The sequence below is a fragment of the Paroedura picta genome, chromosome 11 (genome assembly GCF_049243985.1).
Source record: "Paroedura picta isolate Pp20150507F chromosome 11, Ppicta_v3.0, whole genome shotgun sequence".
NCBI classification, from domain to species: Eukaryota; Metazoa; Chordata; class Lepidosauria; order Squamata; family Gekkonidae; genus Paroedura; species Paroedura picta.
Genome location: NC_135379.1, coordinates 60,620,261 through 60,632,527, shown reverse-complemented (window position 1 = coordinate 60,632,527; position 12,267 = coordinate 60,620,261). Strand labels below are relative to the sequence as shown.

General features: G+C 48.4%; 1 protein-coding gene across 14 annotated transcripts in view; it reads left to right on the top strand.

Annotated features, from left to right (window-relative positions):
* The window catches only part of TNS3 (tensin 3), a 258,750-nt gene that overhangs the window by 178,164 nt on the left and 68,319 nt on the right, over positions 1-12,267 (top strand). For all 14 annotated transcript variants that reach the window (XM_077303191.1, XM_077303190.1, XM_077303189.1 and 11 more), the window contains one exon: positions 3,713-4,981. In XM_077303191.1, coding sequence (XP_077159306.1) covers positions 3,713-4,981 — 1,269 coding nt within the window. The remainder of the gene's footprint in view (positions 1-3,712; positions 4,982-12,267) is intronic.

Genomic DNA, 12,267 nt, shown 5'->3' with positions numbered 1-12,267 from the left:
CTCTCCGCCTGGCCCAGTTTCTTGTAACTGCTGGTGCAGCCAGGGACATGGGAGTTCTTATGCCCAACTACAGCACTTGTGTCTTTCCGCAAAAAAACTCTCTATCTGACTACTAGGAGCGGTAGGCAAGTTAATTAGTCCCATATGGCCCAATTTTTAAAAAAATCATATGTTGTATTTATCTAAAAGAAAGACTGATATTTTTTCCAGCTATGCAACTATGGTTACGATAGTAAACAAATCCGCCCGGAATATTTTCCATTCTTTTGATCAAGAGACACCCAGGAGGTTTATCAAGGCATAACGGACTTGGGATCCCGTATGGAGCAATTCAGTCTTGGGACCTGCTGTGTCAAGATGTTCCGTAGACAGGACAGGGATGACTCCCTTTATTGGTGTTGGTCAACCAGAAGACAAATGCTAAGCAGCAGGTTTCGAGCTTCTTCATTCTCTGGTTCTCGGCTGATGGGTCTTCTGATCTATTAGCTTCCTGGACCAGAAAACTTCCAATGTTAGGCATTATCTCTGGGTGACAAAGACAAATTCCCCTGGAGAAAATGGCAGCTTTGTCCGGTCTGCATCAATATACATGCTGAACTTCCACTCTGTCCTCCCCCAGGTTTCAACTTCCCCAAAACCTCCAGTTATTTCCCAACCCTGCATAAGCACCTGATGTGAGATGTGTGGGGCTGAGCAGCCAAAAACCTACAGGACCTGCCTGAACAAAGAGCCAGTTTGGTGTAGTGGTTAGGAGTGCGGACTTCTAATCTGGCATGCCAGGTTCGATTCTGCGCTCTCCCACATGCAACCAGCTGGGTGACCTTGAGCTCGCCACGGCACTGATAAAACTGTTCTGACCGGGCAGTGATATCAGGGCTCTGTCAGCCTCACCTACTCCACAGGGTGTCTGTTGTGGGGAGAGGAAAGGGAAGGCGACTGTAAGCCGCTTTGAGCCTCCTTCAGGTAGGGAAAAGCGGCATATAAGAACCAACTTTTCTTCTTCTTCTTCAAATGTCAGCTTACCGGGCTAGTCTGTCTGCAGCAGCGGAAAAGAGCCAGAGTCCAGGACCAACAAAATCGGTGGCAGGGGAAGAGTTTTCGTGAGCCACTTCTCACTTCTTCAGATATTGTTAGTCTTTAAGGCCTTCCTGGAGTCCTGGGGGGTAGGATAGTTTGAGTGCCTGTGAATGGCGTATGACCCCCCGCCCCACCACCAAAGATTCATGGCAGAATGGGAACTTGATGCTGGATCTCCCAGATCCTAGTTTACCAGTGTAACCACAACGCCACGTTGGCAAGTCATAGTCCTTTAGTCCTCCTGAAACAAAGCCTCAATGTGTGCCCTTGAATTTTCCATGTTGTTCTCATGCTTGCCTCACTTCCCTCCCCTCTCTCTGTTGGGTTTTGCCCTTAATGCTCTATTCCCTGATCTCCTCTTGTGCTCTTCTAAATTATCAAAATGCAAATAGCAGGTCCTTTCAGGCAAGGACATTTCATAGCTGCCTTGGAGGGTAGAGTCTGTGACATTGGACCACTCCTGCTTGAATATCTGAATCCCTTTGCAGCTCTCGTCCAGACGTTTACTGCTGGTGGTCTCTGAGGGGGGGGAAGGGCCGAGCCAGTGGGGGAATGCAGCAGATTCAGCTCTTCCCTCCCATTTCTTTTCCATTGTACATGAATTTAGCAAAGCCACTGCAGATCAGATAGAAAGCCACTTTGTCCTCCTGACTCCTACCTGGCCTAGTCTCTCTATATAAATTACACCCCCCCTCCATTTCCATTTCTTTTTTTCTTTTTAGTTTCTCTAACAGGGGAAGGCTGATTCAGAATGGCTTGAGAAAAGGCAGTTCTAAGCCCCCTCTGCTCCAATTCCTGTACCTTTGCCTCAGCTGAGCAAGCAGGGCCATGACAGGTTGTGAAAACGGCATTGTGTGTGGTGGGGGAGGTGCGCATTCCCTCACACATTGGGTCTGCCGTGAATTGAGTGTGTCCCCCTCTGTTCCGAAGGAAGCATTGATCCTCATGCCTGCCCCACCCCTTCGACGACAGACATGGGGTGCAACGAATGTACAACGAATTGCCATGTAATGCATTGTGGGTCGGCACTGCGAGACAAAGTGGCATCCCTTCTTCTCCTCCTTTGTACCTGAAGAACTTTCCCATTCCACACCCCATCCCTGAACAGGGCCCTGATGCAATCAGGAATTCTGTTTTACATTTCCTTTCTCCCTCACCCACCATTCCCCCCCACACACACCTCTCCCAGGCCAGTTAGGAGGATATGAGGAGTGGGCGACTGTATAGCTTAGCAATCCCCAACCTGTGGGCTGCGGACCACATGTGGTCCTTCGACTAATTGGAGGTGGGCCCCGAAGGACGCCTTCTCTCCCCCCCCCCCAGCCCTTTACTTCATCCCCCCGGCCCTTTACAACACACTTCATTGTTGTGGCGTGTCTGTACTTATTTTGAAGGGATGTTTAAACATTACCATAGCGATCAGAGAGCGTTAGGGCAGTGGTTGAGAGTAGAGGAGTAAACTACCCCTCCCCCACCGGGCCTCAGTAAAAGGCGTTGAGTGGTCCCCGGTGAGTGGTCCCTGGCATTGAGTGTTCCCCGGTGATAAAAAGGTTGGGGACCACTGGTATAGCTGGCATTATCAACTAAAAAGGTTCCATTTTTAGTGACTTTGTAAGTCTGCTCAGGAGCCTTTGGGCTGGGAGTGTGGCCTAGATATAATAATGGGGGGCGACTACAACTATATGTGCTAATGAGGGATTGGGTTAAATCTGAGCTGTGACAAAGTACAAAGACTGACCCTTGCTTTTTTAGTTTGGCTAAGAAGAGGGCTGTAGTCCTGTCCGGGTGTGTTGGGAGGAGGGAGTGGGACTCCCAAGCTTGCATCACAGCCAAGGCCATCCCACACTGTGGATACAAACAAGAGGTTGCCCGGCAGGGTGAGAGTACGGCTCAGTGGGTAAGTCTCCGCTTGCACACAGATCGACCTGGATTTAGCCCCAGGTGCCATCTGTTACAAAGTAGTTGCTGAGGTGAAGACCTCTGCCCGGTATCATATCAACGGCATGGGGCCATATGACCTGCTGTCATGGAAGAGATAGTTCTGTTACCGTGGAAGTAAGAAAACGGTACCTTGGTTAGATTTTGGTCCTTTAAAGTAGTGGTCCTCAACCACCAGGCAGCGGCCCAGTGCCGGGCCGTGAAGGCCCTGGCACCGGGCCGCGGCTCCCTCTCCCCACCCCCCCACCCCGCAGTAAGAAACTTCCCGGGCTGCAAGCTTGTGGCCCGGCAAGCTTCTTACTGTGGGAGGGAGGGAGAGGAAGCAGGGCTGCACATGCGCAATGTGCATGAGCGGCCAGCCACGCATCCCTTTATGCACCACGCGTGGCTGAAAATGCACATGTGCAGCGCTTTCGTGCATGCACGAAAGTGCCGTGCATGCGAGTTTTCGGCCACATGTAGCACATGCACACATGCGCGGCCGGCAATCACCCTCCCTGCTGCCGCCTGTCCCCAGCCTGAAAGAGGTTGGGGACCACTGCTTTAAAGTGCCTGTTTTAAGATGAGTGAGGGTTACTTCACCCTCAAGGTTGGCATGGGTAGCCGCTGCCAACTTCTTAGTTCCTTTTAATGTGTTCCATTTTTATTGCTTTTTTTCTCACCCAGTGTCTGCTGTCTTCTTCTTCTTGCCCCCCAGTTTTGCATACCCAGGGCCCCATTGATGGAAGCCTATATGCAAAAGTGAGGAAGAAGAGCTCCTCTGATACCAGCATTCCCATCGGAGCCACGGGTGCCACGACCAACAGCCCTGACCACGGCGAGCACACGCTCTCCGTTAGCAGTGATTCGGGGCACTCCACTGCTTCCATACGGACCGACAAAACTGAAGAGCGCTCCTCTCCGGGAAGCAAGAGACTTCTGAGCCCCCAAGAGAAGGAGGAGTTGGACCAACTGCTTAGTGGCTTTGGCCTGGAGGACTCCATCGGTCCCCTCAAGGATATGACTGATGCCCCAAGCAAGTACAGTGGGACTCGCCACATAGTGCCGGCCCAGGTTCACGTGAATGGAGATACCAAGCACAGGGACAGGGAGACGGACATTCTGGATGATGAGATGGCCAGCCACGACCTCCACAGCGTGGACAGCATCGGGACCTTGTCTTCTTCAGAAGGGCAGCATTCCAACCACCTTGGGAACCTGAGTTGCCACAAGAGCAGCCAGAATTCCCTTCTGTCGGATGGTTTCGGAAGCAATGCGGGGGAAGAGCATCACAGTGCTCTGGCTCCGGATCTCGGAATTAGCATAGACCCCGTGTATGAGAGGCCCTTTGGAAATGCTGAGCCAAAGCCGTCTCAGCAGCTGCCGAGGAATCCTCCGGTCCCTGTCCAGCCTACAGCCTACAGCCCCAGTAGCTATTCGACCCAGACGTGGGTGCGCCAGCAGCAGATGGTGATCGCGCATCAGTATGCCTACTCCCCAGACAGTGAGGTGAGACTCGGTCTTCACAATTCAGTGGAGAAACCGGGCAGCCTTCAGAACCAAGCCAGGGTTCCAGATACCCCTGCCCGGGGCTCCAGCAGCAGAGATGCCGTTCAACGAGGGCTGGGAAGCGTGCTTCCTCTCAAAGAGGCACCTGAATCCCCCGGCCCTGAAGTTTTAACATCAAGATTAGGCCCTGAGAAGGTTGTTAATGACATCGACCTGCAGTTGGACGCCGGAAACAGTTTGGGGGCCTTGCCCTCCTCCCCCACTCTGGATATCGATCATTCGATTGAGCAGCTGAACAGGTTGATCTTGGAGCTGGACCCAACGTTTGAGCCAATCCCCACCCGCATCAATGCCATCAGTAGACATACCGGTCAACTGAATGGATTTGCCATTCCAGAAAGACACATGGATGGTCTCAGGATGAGCCCTGGGTTCCATAGAAAAACAGAGGCCTCCAACCGGAATCTGCCCCAGCACGGTGAGTTATTTTTAATAATGGCTGAATGAAATGCTCTTTTCTTCCCCCCAATAGTCGAAGACCCCCCTTGCTTGGCATTGCACAGTATAAATATTCTAAAATGAGAAATGTAATATCTGTGGATGACTCCTTTTCATACTCCTTCGTGTGGAATGTTGGGATGGAACGGCCTCATCAGTCATCCTATGAAATAATTGACTTTTCCCGTGCTCGTGTGTCAAAAATAATTTCAGTCCACAGGGCTGTGTTTGTGAGGCCTTGATCTATTAAGAAGAAGAAGAAGAAGAGTTGGTTCTTATATGCCGCTTTTCCCTACCCGAAGGAGGCTCAAAGCGGCTTACAGTCGCCTTCCCATTCCTCTCCCCACAACAGACACCCTGTGGGGTGGGTGAGGCTGACAGATAATATCACTGCTTTGTCAGAACAGTTTTATCAGTGCCGTGGCGAACCCAAGGTCACCCAGCTGGCTGCATGTGGGGGAGTGCAGAATCGAACCTGGCATGCCAGATTAGAAGTCCTCACTCCTAACCACTACACCACACTGGCAAAATGCGCTAGCAAATAATGAACTCCAAACTTCCTAGCCGGCCAGTCAGATAGCGGCATTTTACTCCCTTCTTCGACTTTTTCCCCCTGCTGATGAGAGAAGGAATGGGAATGGTGAAGTTGCCCAACAGTTTTCAGGGGAGAACTGTATCCAAAATGGATGCCATACATGCCTGAGTTATGGGCAGCAGAAAAGAGCATCTTGCAGACTTAACAACTCTTGTTGCAAGGTAGGAGATTTTGTGAACCACTGCTCATGGAAGGTCCTCCCCTGCCACCAATGTTGTAGCCTTTTCAGTGCCACTGGATGCTTGCTCTTCTCTACTGCTACAGACAAACTGTCTGTGCAGAGTCAGCCCAGGTCCGAAGCGGAGGCCTGGTGGAAGATGGCCATCTTACTGGCCATGCAAAACTTTGACAGCTCTGTCAGGGCCCGGGTCACATGGGCTTCTGTCACATGGGTCTCCCCCCCACAACCCTCCACAGAGAACATCCTCTGAGAAGGTTGTCTTGGAAAACAGCTTGGTATTACTGAGAGGTTGAGATTTTAACACTGTGAAGAGTTAATTTATTGTTTTTAAGGTTGTTAAGGTCTAGATCAGGGGTAGTCAAACTGCGGCCCTCCAGATGTCCATGGACTACAATTCCCAGGAGCCCCTGCCAGCGAATGCTGGCAGGGGCTCCTGGGAATTGTAGTCCATGGACATCTGGAGGGCCGCAGTTTGACTACCCCTGGTCTAGATTTTATTGATGCGAATGTATGTTGTACCCCGCCCTGAGCCGCATGGGAGGACAGCATATAAATTAAATAATAATGACAGGGCTTCCCCATCTTGAGTTATGGGCATTTAAGCTGAGGGGACTTCACGGATGACAGAAGAGTGTCTTCGTGCCAGAACGGTGTACATTTTAGAATGTTGATCAATGATTGTGCCAAAATCTTTTGCACTTGGTTTAAGCTTGGATGTCCCACCGTAGTTACGTCTTGATCTCCAAGTCTTTCAACCTGAGGCAATCTCTTTCTGAGTCCGGTGAATGGGTGAGGATCAGGTGATCTGTGCAAAAACCCCAGTTGTGTTGTTGTTCCCTCTCAGAAAAAGAGCTTGGAGACTTGGCAAACCACTGCACGTTAATGATATTCACATGGGGTAGTGTAAGAAAATGCACGTGGTTCTTCTTTCCCCAAGGGAAGAGGACTGGCTGGCTAGTTGGTTGAGTGAGCGTGTGAACCCGTCCTAGGAGGTTTCGGTCTGCTAAGAATAAACCTTAATGATTTGTTCCAGGGATCTTCTCTTGTAACCCCAAATTGCTATTTAGAATCGGCATTTTTTAAAAGGGAAACCCATATTCTCTAAATTATACAGCAGCAAGGCTGTTGGGTTGTCAGCGGGAATTGTGGCTTTTGCTATGTCCCCTTTCCTCACTTAAAAAAGGAGCTGAAATCCTTCTCCGTGGCACATGATCCATGGCATGCTGTCCCTGTGATGGGCATTGCTTTTTGTTCGTTCTGTGGCATTCCTGAAAACACGTGAAGATCAGAATGCAGCGCTTCAAAATGGGCTTTGCCTGTTGGCTAAGGTGACCAGATTTTAAGATTGGTAAAGAGGGACACCACTGTCCGGAGGGTTGCCAACCTCCTGGAGATCTGGAATCACCACTCATGTTACTGCCGGGCGCATTGCGGGACTCTTACAGAAGGCAGCGGGATCCAGGACATTTTGAAATTAAGTGTGACCGTCCCGCGAGAGTCTTTTCACTGTACTGTTGGCCTGATGGAGGCAGGGCAGCTGTAGGAAGAACTAGTGCCTTAGGAAGGTCAGAGGTGGGCGTGCTTGAGCATATTTGGCCGCCCACTCACGCATTGGCACACTTATTTTTAATGCATTTAATTTGCATTTATATTGTTTTGTACCAAAGTTTTAATTCTAGCCCCCACCTCGTGGAATGAGCTCCCTGAAGCGCTGGAGCTGTCACAGTTCGGATGGGCCTGTAAGACGGAGCTCTTCCGCCAGGCGTTTGGTTGATGCTGGGACCAGGAAGATCTGTTAGGTTCCTCCTCTGAACACACCTCTGATGCAAGGGGCCAGAGGGCTCCATTGAGTTTCGCAGGGGGGAGAAAGGTAAGGGGGCTAGGAGTGTTATGGGTACTGTGGGGCTCTGTGTTTTAATCCACTGTAAACCACTGTGAACCGGCTGGACCGAGAGCAGTAGTCAACAAATACAGTTAATTAATTAATTAATTAATTAATTAACAAATAAAATAAAATGTTTCAAAATGGGAAACTAGATTTGCCAACCTCCTGTTGGGGCCTGGACAAAACAAGTGTTCTGCAGGCTACGGAGACCAGAGAAAATGACTGCACTGGAGTTTGAACTCTATGGCAGGGGTAGTCAACCTGTGGTCCTCCAGATGTCCATGGACTACAATTCCCATGAGCCCCTGCCAGCAAACGCTGGCAGGGGCTCATGGGAATTGTAGTCCATGGACATCTGGAGGACCACAGGTTGACTACCCCTACTCTATGGCATTATGCCCTACCAGGATCCCTCCCTTCCACAGGCTCTGCCACAAATCACCAGGATTGGTTCATTTCCTTAATTGATGCAAAAGTGCCTTAATGGATGAGTTAATTACCTTTCCAGGGAATGCTGAGCTTCCATTTTTCTGAAAAGACAGATCTGTGTATAAAATGACTGGGCCACCAAGGGGAACCAGAGATGGACTAATCTCATTGCAAAAAAACCAGCTGGAAGATATAAGGCTAACTCACCTCTGTGTTGCCAGCATGGGGTTTGCCAAGCAGGTCTCTGGAGGGGAACTGCATCGTGGGAATTGTAGTCCACAGTTTGGCTACCCCCTGGCCTTCATGGCACACCGACCATCTCCCTGAGATACTAGGAAGCATGACAGAAGCTTGTTTGTTTCCTGTAATGCCCAGAGTGTCTGACATGCAGAGGAATGTGCAGTGAAATTTTTGTTTTCCCCCTCTTGATATTCACCTCTCAGCATTCAGTAATTAGAAGCACATTTGGTTTCACAGAGTCTCAGCTTTAATCCTTGTTTTGAGGCATACCAGAGGTCCCTGTTGTGTTAATTCTCATTTGACTTTTTGACCTTCAGATTGTTCACTGAGGCATACATGAGCCCCCCCCCCCTTTTTTTTAATAAAGACCATCTGATATGTTTTTGTCAGGACTTTACTGCATGGGTTGGCATGATTTCTGGACAACAGGGCCAGGGTTGCATAGGGATGTCATCTTCTGGGTTTACATCTCCAGGCAGCAGAAGTCAGGTTCTCCGGGGAAAATTGCTGTTTGGGAAGGTGAATTCCATAGCATTCTACTCCACTGAGGCCCCTCCCTGCCCCAAATCCCACTCACTCCTTGTTCCACTCCCAAAGTCTCCAGGTAATTCCTAACCCAGAGATGGCAACCCTAGTGTTCTATAAGGGAATAAACTTAGGCTGCAGATCCCTGGATTGTTCCAGTCTGTGTTGAGCTGTGTCGATCCCTGGGAAAGCTTGGCCCAGTGTTTGTCTGTTTGCTTCACCTGCCTTACAGAGTTGGTGACCTGTAGTTTTCCTTTGGGAGGGGTCCGGAGAGTTTTAAATACACATTATGGAAATTGTACTTAAAACGTTAGGATGACCCTGTGTGGGTTCATTTCATTTACATTTATTTAGTGTGGGTTTATTTATTTACTCTAACTTAATGCTCCCTCGTTAGAGACAAAACAAACAAACAAAAAGAAAACCAGGGAAAAAAATAATTCCTGTTTTTAGAAAAATTCCATATAAATATTTCTTTCTGATGCCTTGTTCCCCGTATCCAAGGATTTGGGGTGAGGGTGGAAGACCTATCAACCATGTTATTCTTATTGTCCCAGGATCACATGCTTGAATGGTCCTCCATATAAAAATAAAAGATCCCTGAAGAAGCTACCAAAACAAACAAACAGAAAACAAACAAACAAAAAATATCTTGGTATACATGGAATGTGTAGATCAGATCACAAGACACTTGATAAAGTTTAAAGAATGTATACGTTAACTGTTTTTATATATTGTATGTCAACAATAGTTGCACTTATTGATACTATTTTACTATTTTGTCCCATTTTCCACCTCCCAAATTAAAACATCATGTCAGGAGTCCTTATACCCCAAATGATGCAGCCTAAAAACATATATTCTGTTTTTGTGGGAACCAAAAATATAAATCTGATGCAACAAAAATCTTATACCCGGGATTAAAATTGGCTGGACTTAAAGGACTCAAACATTGTTATGCTGTTTCAAACCAGCGTGGCTGATCAAAATCTGTAAAATTTTGGGTAGATTCAGACAGATTCAGAGATGGGCAGCTTTTATCTCCCAGGGGTGGAGTGGGCATTCAGTTCTCAAGGAGGCATGTGCAAAACCAAAAAAAATTCAGACCATTCTGATTCGGCTCAACTTGATTTGGGCCAAGTCTGATCCCTCTTCATCAGCTGATTTGGGTTTAGGATCAACTGAATCAATTTGGTTGAATAATTTGGTGCCATTAAAGTCAATGGTGCCATTGAAATCTATGGGAATGTTTTCTTCTCTGTGGCCGGGGGTGGCTTGAAATTCCTCAGTAGAACAAAAATAGAATAATAATTCAGTTGGAATCTGCTGTTTGAAGTGTCATATTTCTATTTTTAAGGCTGACGGCAGTGGTAATTCTATGGGAAGTGAGTTTCCTTCCAGTTTCTTTGACCTTGCTTCCGCTCTTGGTTGGGCAGCTGTGAGCTGTTTTCTTAGATCTTTTGTCAAAAACTGGTCATTTAGTCAGAGCATATTTTGTGCATATTGATGCGCTTTTGTCTTGGGACACAAAAAGTCAACGAAGAAAAATACATCCTTTTCTTGGTATACATTTCTGAGCAGCCAAATACAGAATCTCTTTCTCCCTGTAAACTCATATCTGAAGAAGTGTGCAGCCACACAAAAGCTTACACCTTTGAATAAAACTGTGTTGGTCTTAAAGGTGCCCTGGATTCAAACTTTGTTCTGCCTGTAAACTGTTAAGAATCTCTCAGCATAAAATTTCAGGTAGATTCTAATGGCAAGAGCGGGAAAGATTCTCTGTTCTTGTGTGGCCACTGGAAACAATGGAGGTTGGGTGGGACACCCTCTTTGGGTGCCCGTAGAATTGGACCCCCTGGTCTAAACTTCTGGAAAATTGGGGTGTCTTTTGAGGAGCCGCTCCTGCAGCTACGTTGTAAATTTGGCGCCTGTACCTCAAACCCCTGCCTCCTGACCCAGCCATAGCGGTCGCTGGAGAGCACCAAAGGTGAGCTGGCAGCAGAATGGCAGGGCAGCCCCCAAGGCAACAGCCAGTGAGGAGCCGCGGCCCGGTGCCGACTGATCCACGGACCGGGACCGGTCCCCGGACCGGGGGTTGGGGACCACTGGTGTATAGAGCCGCATAAATATGTGGGACTTGGTCCGAAAAATGTAGTAGCAGGCACTTCCATGAAAGGCAGTCGCATTCTCCGGAGGCTTGATCAGACCCGACTCCTACGTAGCTTCCTTTTTCACGCCTCCAGTTATGGGATGATCGAAATCTTCCTTTTGCAGCTCTGCCTCCCTGGACTCTCTGGCTCCCACAGCAGTTTATACAATTAAAGTAATTTGGTTCTAAAGTACAGCTTGAAAAGGCTATTCATGTGAGCAGGTTTAAAACGGTCTGGAAAAGGTTTTGCCCGCGACAAGTGAACACGAAGCATTTCAACCGAGTGTTTTGGACGACTGGGGTGAAGCAATTCTCAGTCCAGGGCTGCCATCTTCCTCAAGTTTAAGCCTGCCTTCTTTGAAACCTATTTCTCCATTCTGGCCAGAAGCATGGTGACAGACACATAGGTTAAACACAGTCAAATGCCTGTTCAGAATTTCAGCTAACCACACTTCTGTGTATCTGAAGAAGCGTGCATGCACACAGCAGCTTATACTCAGAATTAAACTTGGGTGGAGTCTGCACGTAGCTTTTATTACAATCTCAGGTCGATTCAGTCCCTGCCGTCTACATGAAATGCGATTTCCATTTTGGTTTTGGGCAATTTAAATTTTTCATCTGCAACAAACGTGATTGATCCGGAGTCACCTTACCTTTTCTCGTGATTTCCTGGAGTGCTTTTAAGCCTCAATATTTTTAAAATTGCACGACTAAAGGTGCAGCTCTCTGCTTTTCCCCAAAACTGAAAGCCGCCGAGCCTCCAACTAAAAGCTGCTGAGCCTCCAAAGCCCTGATTGGTCAGGGTGTCCGTTCAAATGCTTCCGGTTGCGAAACTTTCCTCCCAAGATTTATTTTTGGTTTCCCTCTGGAATCTGTGCTCCAGAACCAGCAGAGATTTGCCTCTTCTCTGAGAGGCTGCTGGCTGGCTAGCTTTCTTTTTTAATGAAAGATTGGAACGTTATTGTAAACCCAGGGAGGGGAGGGGAAGGGAGGGGGTGGCGTTTACCTTCCAGTGCTTGCAATTTTGACCAAGCCTCCTATTTCAAAAGGACGGCTGCAAGCTTTCCCTGTGAGATGGATCAAATTCGGCTTCTTGCAGTCCTCTGTGCAGAGACAAATTATAACCTGTAAGTCGCAGAGTAGGAGGCTGGTATTGGCATGATAGAAAATGGGAAGTTGCCGGCTCCCTTCTCCCCGCCTCTCCAGCGGAGCCTCCTGCTGCTTCTCCACTGTCAGTTGAAAGGAGGAGAAATCCTCCGCTC